Genomic DNA, 15,983 nt, shown 5'->3' on the forward strand with positions numbered 1-15,983 from the left:
CTCAACACCAGGATCCACAGGCGAGCTTGCAAAGAAAGCGTAACTTTGAGCCCCATCCCAGAGCAGTTCAACCGGAATTTCTGGAAGTGGGTCCGTCATCGACATCTTTCTCGGGCGACCACATAGGGGTTCCAGCGCGCAGCCGGGGCTGAGGGCCTCTGCCAACTGAGGCTCCGCGTGAATTCTGTCTTCCTTCCCTGGCCTCCGGGGCTCGAGGGAAAGAGGCTCCCCTTTGACACGGGGGCCTGGACCCTTGGTAAGGACCCTAAGACCTGGCTGTTCTAAAGGCCATGGCCCACAACAGTGTCCAGTAAATAATATATATAGTTACAACTTAATGAATTCTTTTATGAGGTAATTATTCAACAAACAATTAAGTGCTGGACATCAGGCATAAAGCAGCAAAGCGGACCTGCGTGGAGCTTATGCTCTAGCGGAGAAGAGAACAGATAACAAAATATGTGCTGCTAGACTGGTAACTGCTGTGGGTCAAACTGAAGCAGAGAAAGGGACCAGCAATTCCCGAGGGCTGGGGAGGACGTGCTCTTTAGGACAGCGGAGACCTGCCAGGGCGGACCTGTGGGCACCGGGGAGAATGATGCAGGCAGAGCTGGAAGCCCCCAAGGTGGCGATGCTCTAGCAGGTGCAAAGTTCTTTGCACGCATCATCTTATTTTATTTCCACAACAACACATTAAGGGGGGCATTACTGCCATTTTACAGATGGGATTTGGGAAGAGCAGGTAGCTTGTCCAAGTGCACAGAGCATGTTGGGGCTGAGACACCGGGTCTGTGTGACCAGGGGCCCCACGCCCAGCCAGCACCCCTCTGCCTTGTCAGCACCACACCCCAGCCCTGCCAGGGGCTCATCACGGGCGACAGTGTCTGGGGAGTGACAGGCCTCCCAAGGGGCACAGCATGTGCTAGGCCCGTGCCCCGCGCCCCGTGCCCCTCCTCCCACACTGGCTGCTGGCGGCTCTCCTCCCCAGGCCCTGACGCTGCCCCCACCTGGCTTCTCTCCTACCTCCCTGTTTCTTCCAACAGGCTCCTCACCTTTCTGAGCAGACTCAGTCTTCTTACAGCCCCTGTGTCTCTTGCTGGTCTGCATCCCACAGAGGGATTTTAGACCAGACAACCCGATGTGTCACAGCCCACAGGGTCCCAGGGTGACCCCGGCCTCCCAGAGCTCCCACCTGGTGGTTCAGGCCTTCTATGAGGCACTTCCCCAGCCCCCCAGCCCCTCCCTGGCCCCAGGAGAGCTATCCTGGGTGTGCACACACAGGTGGCCCTCACTCGGACCCGAAGCCATCTCAAGGCATTCTCTAGAGGGCTTCGTAAGTGGGGGCACGTCTCTGGACCGGGGGACTACAGTGGTCAGCCAGCCCCCCACTAAGCCATGGAAGAAGCCTTCCCGAGGAAGCTGTGTCCGGACTGCCCGTGTGGCTGCCCTGTTACTCGCTCTCTCAAGATGGTGATACCTTTGATCCCATTTCAGTTTCATGCCAATAAAACTTATGAGGCAGCATTACTCCTATTATACAGATGAGGAAACTGAGACCCTTTTGTGAGAGATGTAAAGGTAAGGGGCAGGGGCAGAACCCAGGACCTCAGGGAGAGCCTGACCTGACCCCTCCAGGGGCCCAGTTCACCTGCCATTGCATGTGTGCGTGTGTGTGCGTGTGGAGGCATGCATGCTTCGGCAGGGCGCTGGGTGTGTAGTGGGGTGTGGTGGTGTCCTCTGTTAAAAACGTGATTCAACCAGCGTTCGCCATATTGTGAATTAGAGGCAGCAGCTCGTCTTGGGCCTTTTATTCTGCACAGATGTGTTGGTATGGAAACCACGCTGCTGAGGTCACGATCAAAACATCATTTGCTTCCATTGGTTTTCTTTAAAATTACATGCCTGGAGTCGGTGGGAATTTCTACATCGATCACATCAATTCTTTCTTGGCAACAAGCCTCTATCAGTAAATGGTTGTAAAGTAATTGCAGCAAATTCTTTCAAAATATTCCACATTCGTGTTCCTTTAGCAAATAATAAATTCCTCGTTTTTGAGTGTCTGTCTTCACGCAGATTGTGAATGCCTTGAAGGCAATGCTCTTCTGTTCTGGGTGCCCAGGACATTAGATAAATGGGGTCCGACTGGATAAACATGACAACTGGCAGGTCTGCCAGTGTGGGTTAGAAACGATAACCTCTCACACCTGCCTCGCTCTAAACCATCCCACAGCTGTCTTATTATTTAATTTTCCTCATGTTCCCATCTACCCTGCGAGTTATGCAGGGCATAGATCACTAGTCCCATTACAGAGTTAAAAATAGAAACTTGGCAGAGTCCAGTGACAGCCGGGCTTGCTAACAAGTGATGGAGGCCAGATTAGAATGCAGACCTTGGGGCTCCTGGACCGGCACCCCTCCTGCCTCCCCACCCAGCCTCCTCACACACCGGCGGGATGGGGGCCAGGTGGGCCAGGAGCCCCCGGGCTGCTCCTGTCCCGTTCTGTTGGATGAGTGTCTTCTGCGGGGACGTAGTTGTATGGTCTGCTCAGGCTGCCCTACAGACCCCCCAGTGCGGCGGCTTAAAGAACAGAAATCTGTTTCTCCCAGGTCTGGAGCCCGGAAGTCCAAGATCAAGGCGCCAGCAGGGCTGCTTTCCGGGGAGGGCACCCCCCACAGCTCGCAGGCGGCCCCTTCTCCCTGCGCCTGGAGGAGCGTGAGCTCCCGTGTCCCCTCCTCTTCCCGCAACGACACCAGTCCTGCTGGATTAGGGCCTGGCCCTTAGGACCTCGCTGATCTTAATCACCTCCCTAAAGGCCCAGCTCCAGACACAGTCAGTTGGGGGGAGGGCTCAACACCTGCATTCAGTCCCGAACAGGTTTAATCCAGATCTCCCCAAAATGCAGACAGGTCGCCATCCCAGCTCCCCTCCCACAGACTTCTCTTGACCCTTCACATCCATTTTTCCCAATCAGCCTGGACTCACCTTAGTTTTCATTGAATTCCGCTCGGTGGGAGAGTTCTGGAGTACATCTATTTGTACACTAGAGGTTTTCTCTGTCTCAATTAATTCCCGAGAGGCCACGTGAGTGGGAATCATGAGTCCCTCTGGGTATTTTTCCACTGAGCCGGAGCCCAGGGCCGCCCCAGGATCTGTGCTGATGGGAAGCGGAGCTCCTGAAATGGGGTGGGGGAGGAGCTCAGAGGGGAGAGGCCCTCGGGACAGGGCGTCTCTGCTGCCACCCTCGTACCTGTGCCTCCCTTGATGGGCTGAATCCCAGCCCCCACGGAGACCAGACAACAGCCCCTCCCAGCTCTAGGCAGCCCCCCTCATGGGAGCCAGCCCGCCCTGTGCCCCGGCCCAGTCCCAGCCCCACCGTCCTGGCCCTTCCAGACCCTTCCTGCGGCAAGAGGCTCGCAGGGCTGAAGTGTGTGCCACCCAGAGCCCATGCGTCCCCTCCAGACCCCGGGGTTCACGTGGCCCTCAGGCTGCACAGGCCACTTTTCCTGGGGTAGGACCCACAGGCGGGCGCAGCCCTGAGGCGGGATGATGAGTACAAAGCCTTCCGCAGCCCTGCGTTGGGGGGCAGGGATCGGCGTGACCCCCCACCCCTGCTCTCCCCACCTCACCACCCTCCAGGACAGAGTCAAGGACTCCAGGAGTCTGAATTGCAAGCTGGCCTTCCGTATCCTTAAGAAGGTGTCATGGCAAAGGAGAGCGTGTTCTTAGTTCAACAATTTGCTAATTTGATGTTACGGTTAGGCCTTTGCACATACAGTACGTGGCCTTCCACCCGCACTGCTGCCCCACGAATGTTAAAGTGTGCCTGGGGAAGCAGTCTTGAGAGGAAGACTTAAGATTCAGAGAGCCCTGTGGGGAAATGTGCACACGCACACACACGTCTACCTATCCTACATTCGTGTATATGACCATCGTGATTAATTCTTTCTAATAATTAATGATCATGCCTGCCAGGGTAAAGTTGAAGTGGTGAGTATGTGGAGGGGAGGGGACTAGCGTGGTCACTAGGACATGTTTGGTGGGGAAGTGCTCTGTGTGCAAATGTCCCCGACACTGTCCATGAAGGGGGCAGCTCGGGCTGTGGGGACCCTCGAGGAACGCAGAGACGGGCCAGAGTCAGGTCTGCCTGTCTGAGCTTGGAGACACACACACACACACACACACAGCCATATGCACACACACACACACACATGCACACAAAAACACACCCAGACCCACAAAGATAAAGCCAAATGCACAGACACACGCAGGGACACACACAGGTGGATCGTGTCACCTCCGAGGGGGCCACCCTCAGTCCCCCACCCTTTCTTCCTCGCACCACCAGTTTTGACCTGTAAGGACTGACTGACTGCACAAAAAGCGGCCCATATTTGGTGGCCCCAGGAATGTCACCAAAACATGGGTTTTATAGCCTTGGATATGCGCGCAGAGGTAACACTGAACCCTGTGTAAGGTCACTTTCACTAGAAGGTTCTAAGTCGCAGCCCCAGGCCAGGCCCTCCCGCCCAGCCAGGCTGGGCCATGATAAAAGTTATGCCCATTGTCAGGGTGGTTAGTAGAGGATGAGACCAGCCTGGGGCCCCTTCTTTTGGGGTCACCACTGACAGTGCCCCCCTCAGGGGCACACCACATGCCTGTGGGCTTGGAGATTCTCCGACCAGCTGCCTCCTAGTGGTTCACAGGGGCAGATGGCGGGGGAGTAGAGGGGACACTGCCTGGCGGGGGAGATCTGCCTACTCGTCCCCCTCCTCCTCACCTTGAGCTCCACCCGCTGTCTTTGCAGAAAGCCCATGAGGGTTTTCCCGGAGTCCCGGCACCGTGGTCCCTGCCCCAGTCCCTGCTCCAGCCCTTCCTCCCCGGGGCCGCAGTGCAGATACACGGCTGCTGCCCGGCTCTGGGAACAGTGAATCTTCCAGACTCTTTTACTCGTGTCCTCGCCTCTGCAGACCGTGCAGAGGAAAAACAACCCCCACCAAACGCTCTGGGCTCTAGCGGCAGGCCGTCTGCTTACTCCTCTCTGACCCCCTCTGGAAGCGGGAAACCAGAGAGGCCCGTCTGCCCCGCGTGGGCCACAGCCCCCTTCTGCTCATCCCAAGTGGATCAGTGAGTGCCCGTCCCCCACTGAGCCCCACACCAGGCCCTAGGGACCTGGGGAAACTGGGGAGTCACCGTCTGAGGCTTCCAGACCAGCGCCCAGCACTGCCTTCCCTCGCTGGCCTCCCCCAAATGGCAGGGGAGCTTCTGGGCCTGCGAGGGCTGGGCTGCTGGCTCAGATCATCAGGCAACGTGGGGTCCTGCCGACCGTGGGAAGGAGGGGCACCGGGGTGCTCCAGGGCCTCGGGGCCAAGCGGCAACACTTGCACTGACACCTCGGCAGGGCAGGGAGACCTTGAGGACCCCCAGCACCTGCTCCTCTAGCCCCGAGCCACGAGGGAAGCTCAACCAGACTGAAGGGCTGGAGAGGCCAGGGGCTCTGGGGTTTGCAGAAAGCCTTTTATGCATGAGAGGCAGTGGGCTTAGCATGACCCACTGCCCCCATTTGCCCAGGACTGCAGAGCTTCTGGGGATGTGGGGCTCTGGGGCTCTGGGTGTTAACACAGCGACCATCCTGGGCAAACAGGAGGCGGTGTTCTCCTGACTGAGGGGCTGCGGGAAAGGGTCCTTCCCCTGTGAGCCTGGCTCGGGGTTGGGACAGAAGACAGCTTACACCCAAGCAGTGGGAAATGGTCACGCCAGCTGCTGAAAGCTTTCCTCACTCGGCCTCGTGTGCAGGGAAGAGAGAACAGAGAGGGTCCTGGGGCCAGCTTGGGGCTGCCAAGGGGAAATAGGCAAAGGGAAGTGTCTTGGCCTTCACAGTGGAGAGGAGATTCCCTCGTCTTCAGGGAGCCGGGCACATGGGGTCCCGCACAAGCCTGCAGCATCTGGAAGGAGAAGGATGCTAGGTCATGGGGTCGACTTCTCCTTGGACCCTTTTCCAGGGCACAGATGCTGGCAAGATGGCTTCAAAGTCTGCCTGCTGCCCCGTCCCCCCAGGGACCCAGAGAGCAGGCCTTGATGGGGAGCCATGTGACGTGGTCCTGGCATGGGCCTGAGACACCCCAGCAAGTGCATTCTTTCAGCTCCGCCCTAGGGAGTGGGGTTCTGTCCACAGGTGTCCCGACCGGAAGTGTGGGGCAGAGATGGCTCAAGAGGTCACCAGGGCTAAGCTGGGCTGACAGGGCAGACCCGTGGAGACCACCTCACCCAGACCCCTTACTTGACGGGTGGGAGACCAAACTCCAGGGAGGCATCCCTAGCTCAGGGCAGCGCGTTCTCAGGGGGTCAGAGCCCCAGATGCGACTCCCCACCGTCAGAGGCCGCAGCCTGAGGTCCTCAGAAGGGAGGAAGCTAGAAGGTAAGGCGGCCCCAGGACACCCCGTGTGGCCCTGGCCGAGGCTCACTTGTGGGAGTTTGGTGCCTTCTGCTACCAGGACTCCTCTCCCCACTCCAGGCGAGTCCCCAGGGAGGTCAGCTCCAGGGTGCTGGACACGGCAGGGGTGCCTGCCCGCTCGACTCTCCTCCCAGGCCTTGGAATGTGTAAGAAAGAGCAGCCACACCCTCCAGGCAGGAAGGCACCCCCACCTACTACTAGGAACCCTCCTGCTGAGGACCCTTTAGCAGCCGTGAACAGGCCCGGGCTCCAATCAGTTCAGCAGGAAGTAGGGTTGTGAGGGGGCCAAGCCCACAGGATCCATTCTGGGGTCTCTGGGTAGGGAGGTGGGGAGGCACCCAGGCCCAGGGAGCTGGGGAAGGCGGGAGAGTGGGAGCAGGTGCCGGTGGGCCCTTCTGAACGGCTGGGCGGTCCCAGATGCAAGGCCAGAGGAGGGCAGAGGGCAGAAGAGAGCGAAACAGGGAGTCAGGTGGGAACAGCCCCCTGCACCTGCAGGTTTAGCACCTATAGCATTTCTGGTTTGTCCTGTCATGGGTGAGCCCCGCGCTTCCAGAAACAAGATGCAGGAAAGAGCCTGAGAAGCAGGCTGAGGAACAGCAGGGTTGCACCTTCTAGGAAAAGCGGGGCTCCTCAGAAGGGCTAACAGGAGGGCGCCTGCACCCCCACACCCTCCAGCCCTACGCACGGGGAGGGGAGGGCTCCAGCCTAGGCACGGCAGCCATGGGTGGCCTTCGGGGGAGTCTCAGGGGGCCGGCCAGCTCTGCCCAGGCAGTGGGAGGTGGGTCCCCGGGAGGTTTCCTGCACACAGAGACGCCCTGCTTAGCGATGGGCCCTTGGACCTCCCTCTGCAGTGACTGCCTGGTGGCTCGGCTTCGTGCCTGGCTGACCCCTAGCAGGCTGTTGCAGGGAAGTCTCATCGCTCTGACAGGGCAGTCGGTCATCTCTGACTCTCAGTTCCCTACAGAGCTTTGCACAGCTGGGCACCCATGGTCCTCCTCAGAATCCTCTGGGCCTGCATCCCCCCGTCCTTGCCCCATCTCCACCCCTGCACGCCAGCAGCCACCTGGGAGAACGGAGCCGGCCCAGGACAGTCCCTTCACACTTTTCTACAAAGGGGTGGACTACCAGTGCGAGCAAAGGCAGGGCGGGTGAGCCTCTGGTCTGCAGATCCAACTGGCAGCCTGGCCACAGACACCAGCAGCTTCTCCATGTACACAGATTCGCTACTAGCAAATTCTCTTTATCATCAGCCTATGGAAGACACTCCTTTGTAACGCTGACGTCAGACCAGGAATCTCACGGAGAGCTAGAAATCTGTGAGCACACTGCCTGCCAAGGGCCTCGGGCAGGCACCCCCTGACTCCCAGGCTTCAGTCACCTCACCTGTGAGGATTGGGGACCGCAGTGCATCCCCGTAAGCAGGCGACAAAACTAGGCGATAAGTTCTTCCCATTCTACACTCCCGTGCGGTGCCGGACCATCGTGTTCATCCGTGTGCAAAACAGTGACGCGGATTTGGGGAAAAAGTCCGGTTCGTGTCCTGGCCCTGGCATTTCGTAGCCCCTGGTCTTGGCGTAATCACTCAGTCCTTCTGAACAAATTTTCCTGACTGTAATATGGGCACTATGTTATTGTTATATAATAATATAAACAGTACTCGTATGTTACTGATTATTAACAGGTCATAGAGACCGACCAACAAGAGCCTCCCTTTAAATGAGCAGATGCTTATGGCTGACATGAGAAACGCAAAACAGATCACAGCTGATGGCCTCACTGGTAACTCCTCCCTGCGCACGGGGATCGGCTGCCCTGCAACTGCCTGTGAGGTGAGGACTTGTGGGCATCCCAGAGCTGCTCTTGGGGTGGAGGCTGGAGGTCTGGGCTCCAAGAACACAGGGTGAGGCTATCGGCCAACTGCCAGGGCCTCTCCTGTGCTGCTGGGACCACAGACACCCAGCAGCCTCTTCTCCAAATATAAAGCAAAGGTAAATTGAGGCCCCTATTTTTTCAGTGCACTACATGCAAAGGGACCAGATCTTCCAGGAATGAATATTCATTTGTACTGCCCTTCAGAAAAAACACTGATAAACTCACGAAAAAGTCGTGTTATTGCTAAACGCTAATTGCATTCCTTGGGTACACACCATAAAAAATTCATTGCAGCTTTTAGAAACAAGACGCCGATTGCATTTTAACTGCTAGAGAGGATACCGTGGGGGAGAAGCTTAACCAGGGCCTAAGCTGAGAATGAAGTCTCCCAGGCCAGAAGAGCTGCAGAGGGCCGGGTCCTGCGGGGAAGCCAGGCTTCCGAGGGCAGCTGTGACCTGAGAGGCTCTCAGACTGCATGCATCAGGGCACCTCGATGGCTGGAGTTTTCTGGTGCAGATCATTTAACAAATTAAAAGATTTAACAAATGTAAAGAGTTAAATAAGTAGATGCCGAAAGTCTAGAGAGATGAGCAGTAGGTTCCAGAGCTTTAAGAAACACAGATGGGAGGAAAACGGTAATTTCATCCCTTAGAGAGAGGAAGAGAGAAGAGAGAAGTGGACAAAGACTTTTTCCACTTTAATAACAGAACACCTTGGACCGATTCACAGAACTGTTGTTTTAAAACTGAGAGCCCGATCCGACGCCCGCCAGAGCATTCTGACAGGGCCCCGGCCCCAGCAGGCCAGCCGGAGCCAGGGGAAGACAGGGCGTAGGTGAGGCCGACTGCGCGGTGGCGAGAGCCCTGACTCCACGGGCTTAGTCTGGACGGGCCCGGCCCCGACGCCATCCGCCCAGAAGCCCCCAGCTCTAGGGAGGCACGTCCCCCACCTGAGCAGAGCATCCTCCCATCAGATGCACACGGGCTGGGAGGAGAGGGCCCGAAGCAGGTTCCCAGCTGCTGCCAGCAGCGCCTGCCCTCCATGCCTCCCCGACCTGCCCGGCCGGCCCCAGCCTCTCTCCTGCCATTGAAGTTCCCTGGTGAGAAAGAGGGGCTCTGAGTCAGGGCCCAAGGGGAGTGGCCCCGAGGCCTAGAGGCGGGCCCGGGGCTGACAGCTCTTCCTCATGCGGGGATGGTAGATCCACACCCTCTGCTCCAGGGGCTCTGCTTCTCCTCCACCTCGTGGACCTGGCAGAGAGCCCAGGAGACACGAAGCTGCTATGCAGTGAGACGGAGAAAGCAGCAGGGCCAGGGGAGGAGCCCTAGGCCGAAAGACGGAGGAGCTCGACCCACAGGCGGCCCCACCACCTGCCAGCCAAGTAACTTTCATTTGCGTAAATCACTTAACCGTTCAGAACCTCGATTTCCACTTCTAACAAACAAGGCCAAAAATATCTGCTTCTCTAGCTTATTTGAAAGGTTTGACTGAGAAGATAGATGCATACATCCTCTGTAAGCTCCAGAGTTTATTATCTGCCACCCACCGCTACAACTCGCCTTGCAGGGAGATGCTTCTCATCAGCATCCATGCAGTTATGAAGTGCTTTATACAAATAACACGTTTTCTAATAGATCCACTTGGCCCTCCCACTGAAGGGGTGAGGTTGAGTGGCTTGACCAGTGTCACACAGGAATTCGTCAGCTGCTGAACCCGAACTGCTAAATGCTAAGCTCCCTAGTGGAGGGATTTTGGGCCCTAGTAACCGCCTGAGAACCCAGGGGAGCCTGACAGTCATAAATAAGTACGTAAATAACACAAGGACCACTCGCGCTAAGCCCAGCCTGCTGCAGCCCTTGCTTGTATGGGACACACCTCATTAAGTCGTCACGAGAGCATAGGAAATAGCCACGACGGTTACATCGGGGCACTGAGTGAGGGCAGGTTAGGAATTTGCCGAAGGTCACACGGTACGTGGCGGATCTGGGCTACAAATTGAGATTGACTCTTCCCTGGTCAGAGCTTAACCCGACAGAGACCCAGTGAACACCACTCCCTCCTCCCACTCTGGGGAACGTTCCCTGGCCCCCAGAGGCCCAGGCCTACCGTGTCAGCATCCCACTTCCCGAGGGTCCTTCACCCACCTGCCCACCCCACCACCACACTCACCCCACCTTGTCATGGTCCCAGTCCAGGGACTCAGCAACCTTGGCGTAGACGCCAGGGTGATGGGGCTCTGAGCATCCATGGCCCCAGATGACCACCCCCACCAGCCGCCACGTGCCCCCGTCCAGGCACACCAGGGCCCCCCCCCACTGCTGCACCTGGCATGCATCAGCCCTCCCATCCAGGTAGCCGGCACACAGCATGCAGGGTGTGAGCGCCCCATGGTACACGCAGGAGCTGTTGCAGAGCTGGGTACTGAGCAGGGGCACCACCATGTCCTGGAGCATATCCGAGCTGTGTGCTGTGGGAGGCAGGCGGGCAGATGGGGGGACACAGAGTGCGGCTGAGGGGAGCCCCCGGTGGGAGCTGGGGACCCTGGGCAAGGAGGCCAGCATCTGTCAGACTTGGGGCTGGGAGCAGGCGGAACAGAAGTCACATACACCCCAGATACTGAGACCACAGCCCTGCTGGGATGAGGGCAGGGGGAGCAAATAGTCTGGGTTTAGGGGAAACTCAGGGGTTATTCTCTCAAAGACCCAGACAGGGGAGACTGGGGCCCCTGGGCCTGGCCAGGGGTGATGGCAGAGGGAAAGGGGGCTGGCAGGTAGAGGTCGCTTGCCTTGGGCAAGGATCCCCCACCCCCATGCCCTCTGCCCCCAGGGCCCTGGGAGCTGACTCACTGTGGCTGGGGTCAGTGTGGCCCCAGCCAGACACCCAGCACTCTGAGTCCCTGGGAGAACCCTGCACCTCGGCCGCAGGCACACAGCGCCCACGGTGTCTGTGAGGAGGCGCGGGGTCCTGGGCACCGCCCAGGCTCGGCCCCCTCCCTGAGCCTGGGCAAAGGACCGAGGCTGGCAGACCCTCCACACCCCCTTCTCAAACGGTCCTGGCGCCCAGCCTCCACCAGCCAGGAATGTGTAGGTTGTGTGGATGACCTTGGCCCCCATTGGGGAGGTCACCATTCACAGCGAGGACGATGTGTGACCTGCAGTGTCCGCATTGCGCACCCTGACCCGAGGACTAAGGCAGAATGGAAATGTCTTCTGGGAGTCGGCTCCCAGCCTCTCCTGATGGGGCCTGTGTCAGGAACCAGCCTGGGCGCGGAGCATGAGTAAGTCACAGGCTGGGAGGGCACGTGGGAACAGACACAAGCATCTTTTGTGAAGGGTGGAATAACAGAGGCAGGAACACGGAGGTATCAGAGAATAAAGTAACAGCTGACTCCTCCGCCCAGGAGGACACAGAGAAGGGCTCACAATGGAGGGAACATCTGAGCTGAATTTTGAGAAATGAGAAGGCAATAGCCCTGAAAGGCATGTCAGATATATTACAGGTGATGTCAGTGAAAATGGCACAGTAAAGACCTCCAGAAATTCTTTCTTCCACAAAAGCAAGAAGAAAACTGGAAAAAAATTGTCAAAATCAACTTCAGAACTCTGGAAATTAGCCACATCAGAGCAGAAATAAATGAAATAGAGACTGAAAATACAAGAGAAAACCTCATTGAAACTAAGAGCTTGGTTTTTGAAAAGATAAACAAAATAGGCAAAACTTTAGCTAGACCCACCAAAAACATGAGACTCAAGTAAATAAAATTAGAAATGAAAGAGGAATTACAACTGATGCCTCACAAATACAAAGAATCATAAGAGACTTCTATGAATAGCTGTACACCAACAAACTGGATGCCCTAGATGAAACGGATAGATTTCTAGAAACATACAACCTATCAAGACTGAATCATGAAGAAATAGAAAATCCAAACAGACCAATTACTAGTGAAATGATTGAATCAAAGTAATCAAGAGCCTTCCAGAAAAGAAAAGTCCAGAACCAAATGGCTTCACTGGTGAATTCTACCAAATATTTAAAGACAAATTAATTTTCAAACTCTTCCAAAAAATAGAAGATGAGGGAACATTTCCAAACTCACTGTAAGAGGCCAGCACTATTCTGATACCAAAAACCAAGGATACTACAAGAAAAGAAAGCTGCAGGCCAACTTCCCTGATGAACATAGATGCAAAAATCCTCAATGAAATATTAGCAGACCAAAATCAACAGTACACTAAGAGGATAATACATCATAATCAAGTGGGATTTATTCCAAGGACAGAAGGATATTTCAACAAACACAAACTAATCAATGTGTTATACTACAGTGACAAAATGAAGGATAAAAATCATATAATCATCTCAACAGATGGAGAAAAAGCATTTGATAATATTCAACATCCTTTCATGATAAAAATTCTCAAAAAACTGGGTATAGATAGAACATAGATCAATATACTAAAGGCCATATGAGACATAGATAACATTATACTTAATAGTGAAAAGCTAAAAACTTTTTGTCTAAGACAGGAACAAAACAAGGATGCCCACTCTCACCACTTTGATTTAACATAGTACTGGAAGTCCTAGCCATGGCACTTACGCAAGAAAATATATAAAAAGCATCCAAATCAGTAAGGAAGAAGTAAAACTGTCTCTATTTGCAGTTGACATGATATTATATATAGAAAACCCTAAAGACACCACCAAAACACTGTTTAAATAAACAAATTCAGTAAAGTTGCAGGATTTAGGATCAATATTCACAAATCAATTGCATTTATATACACTAAAAATAAGCAGAGAGACCTCAACACCCAAAAAGCAGATAACCCAATTAACAAATGGACAGAGGCTATGAAGAGACACTTCTCTAAAGAAGAAATTCAGATGGCCATCAGGCACATGAAAAGATGCTCCACATCACTAATCATCAGGGAAATGCAAATTAAAACCACAGTGAGATATCACCTCACACCAGTAAGCATGGCCAGCATCGAAAAAACTAAGAACAACAAATGCTGGCAAGGCTGTGGAGAAAGGGGAACCCTCCTACACTGCTGGTGGGAATGTAAGCTAGTTCAACCATTGTGGAAAGCAATATGGAGGTTCCTCAAAAAACTAAAAATAGAAATAGCATTTGACCCAGGAATCCCACTCCTTGGAATTTACCCAAAGAATACAACTTCTCAGATTCAAAAAGACATATGCAGGAGGGGCGGAAGATGGCGGCGTGAGTAGAGCAGTGGAAATCTCCTCCCAAAACCACATATATCTATGAAAATATAACAAAGACAACCCTTCCTAGAATAAAGACCAGAGGACACAGGACAATATCCAGACCACATCCGCACCTGAGAGAACCCAGCGCCTCGCGAAGGGGGTAAGATACAAGCCCCGGCCCCGCGGGAGCCGAGCGCCCCTCCCCCCAGCTCCCGGCGGGAGAAGAGCAGGCAGAGCGGGAGGGAGACGGAGCCCAGGACTGCCGAGCACCCAGCCCCAGCCATCCGGGCCAGAGTGCAGGGCCCTCGATACTGGGAAAACAGGGCAGCAAGAACAGTGAGCGGGCACTGGAGGCTGGGCGACAGAGGACATAAGAAAAGCGCACGACCATTTTTTTTTTTTTTGCTTTTTTTCTGCTTTGTTTTGGCGAGCGCTTTTTGGAAGTCTTAAAGGGACAGGGACCCCAATACTAGGGAAACAGGGCAGAAAGACCGGTGAGCAGAGGCCTGAGGCTGGCACCGGAGAATAAAGAAAAACGAACGACCACCTTTTTTTTTTAATTAAAAAATTTTTTTTTTTTAATTAAAAAAATTTTTTTTCTTGTTTTTTTTTGTGGTCGTTGTTTTGTTTTGGCGGGTGCTTTTTGGAAGTCTTAAAGGGGCAGGGCGGGCCACTTAATCCAGAGGTAGGGAATCCGGGATCTCTGGGCACCCTAACCCCTGGGCTGCAGGGAGCAGGGAGGCCCCTTACGGAGATAAATAGCCTCCCAGCAGCTCCTGCTCCAACGCGACTCCACCATTTTGGAGTAGCTGCCCGAGCCAGGCCACGCCCACAGCAACAGCGGAGATTAACTCCATAGCAGCCGGGCAGGAAGCAGAAACCCTGTCTGCACGCAGCTGCGCAGCACAAGCCACTAGAGGCCGCTGTTCTCCCAGGAGAGGAGGGCCACAAACCAACAAGAAGGGAAGTCCTTCCAGCCGTCACTCGTCCCAGTTCTGCAGACTATTCCTATCACCATGAAAAGACAAAGCTACAGGCAGACAAAGATCACAGAGACAACACCAGAGAAGGAGACAGACCTAACCAGTCTTCCTGACAAAGAATTCAAAATAAGAATCATAAACATGCTGACAGAGATGCAGAGAAATACGCAAGAGAAACAGGATGAAGTCTGGAGGGAGATCACAGATGCCAGAAAGGAGATCGCAGAAATGATACAAACTCTGGAAGGGTTTATAAGCAGAATGGATAGGATGCAAGAGGCCATTGATGGAATTGAAATCAGAGAACAGGAACGCATAGAAGCTGACATAGAGAGAGACAAAAGGATCTCCAGGAATTAAACAATATTAAGAGAACTGTGTGACCAATCTAAAAGGAACAATATCCGTATTATAGGGGTCCCAGAAGAAAAAGAGAGAGGAAAAGAGATGGAAAGTATCTTAGAAGAAATAATTGCTGAAAACTTCCCCACACTGGGGGAGGAAGTAATCAAACAGACCACGGAAATACACAGAACCCCAAACAGAAAGGATCCAAGAAGGGCAACACCAAGACACATAATAATTAAAATGGCAAAGATCAAGGACAAGGAAAGAGTGTTAAAGGCAGCTAGAGAGAAAAAGGTCACCTATAAAGGGAAACCCATCAGGCTAACGTCAGATTTCTCAACAGAAACCCTACAGGCCAGAAGAGAATGGCATGATATATTTAATACAATGAAACAGAAGGGCCTTGAACCAAGGATACTGTATCCAGCACGACTATCATTCAAATATGACGGTGGGATTAAACAATTCCCAGACAAACAAAAGCTGAGGGAATTTGCTTTCCACAAACCACCTCTACAGAACATCTTACAGGGACTGCTCTAGATGGGAGCACTCCTAGAAAGAGCACAGCACAAAACACCCAACATATGAAGAATCGAGGAGGAGGAACAAGAAGGGAGGGAAGAAAAGAATCTCCAGACAGTGTATATAACAGCTCAATAAGCGAGCTAAGTTAGGCAGTAAGATACTAAAGAGGCTAACCTTGAACCTTTGGTAACCACGAATTTAAAGCCTGCAATGGCAATAAGTACATATCTTTCAATAGTCACCCTAAATGTTAATGGGTTGAATGCACCAATCAAAAGACACAGAGTAACAGAATGGATAAAAAAGCAAGACCCATCTATATGCTGCTTACAAGAAACTCACCTCAAACCCAAAGACATGTACAGACTAAAAGTCAAGGGATGGAAAAACATATTTCAAGCAAAAAACAGTGAGAAGAAAGCAGGGGTTGCAGTACTAATATCAGACAAAATAGACTTCAAAACAAAGAAAGTAACAAGAGATAAAGAAGGACACTACATAATGATAAAGGGCTCAGTCAAACAAGAGGATATAACCATTCTAAATATATATGCACCCAACACAGGAGCACCAGCATATG

The 15,983-nt window shown here is 53.7% G+C and overlaps 1 protein-coding gene across 1 annotated transcript; it reads right to left on the minus strand.

Annotated features, from left to right (window-relative positions):
• Positions 1-9,293: 9,293 nt before the first annotated feature.
• Positions 9,294-11,434, minus strand: TMPRSS5 (transmembrane serine protease 5). The gene is given in 4 exon segments (XM_057491075.1): positions 9,294-9,420; positions 10,491-10,788; positions 11,168-11,242; positions 11,245-11,434. Coding segments are annotated over 4 exon segments (690 nt in total).
• Positions 11,435-15,983: the final 4,549 nt, after the last annotated feature.

Source organism: Manis pentadactyla, chromosome 13 (genome assembly GCF_030020395.1).
Source record: "Manis pentadactyla isolate mManPen7 chromosome 13, mManPen7.hap1, whole genome shotgun sequence".
In the NCBI taxonomy this organism is placed as follows: Eukaryota; Metazoa; Chordata; class Mammalia; order Pholidota; family Manidae; genus Manis; species Manis pentadactyla.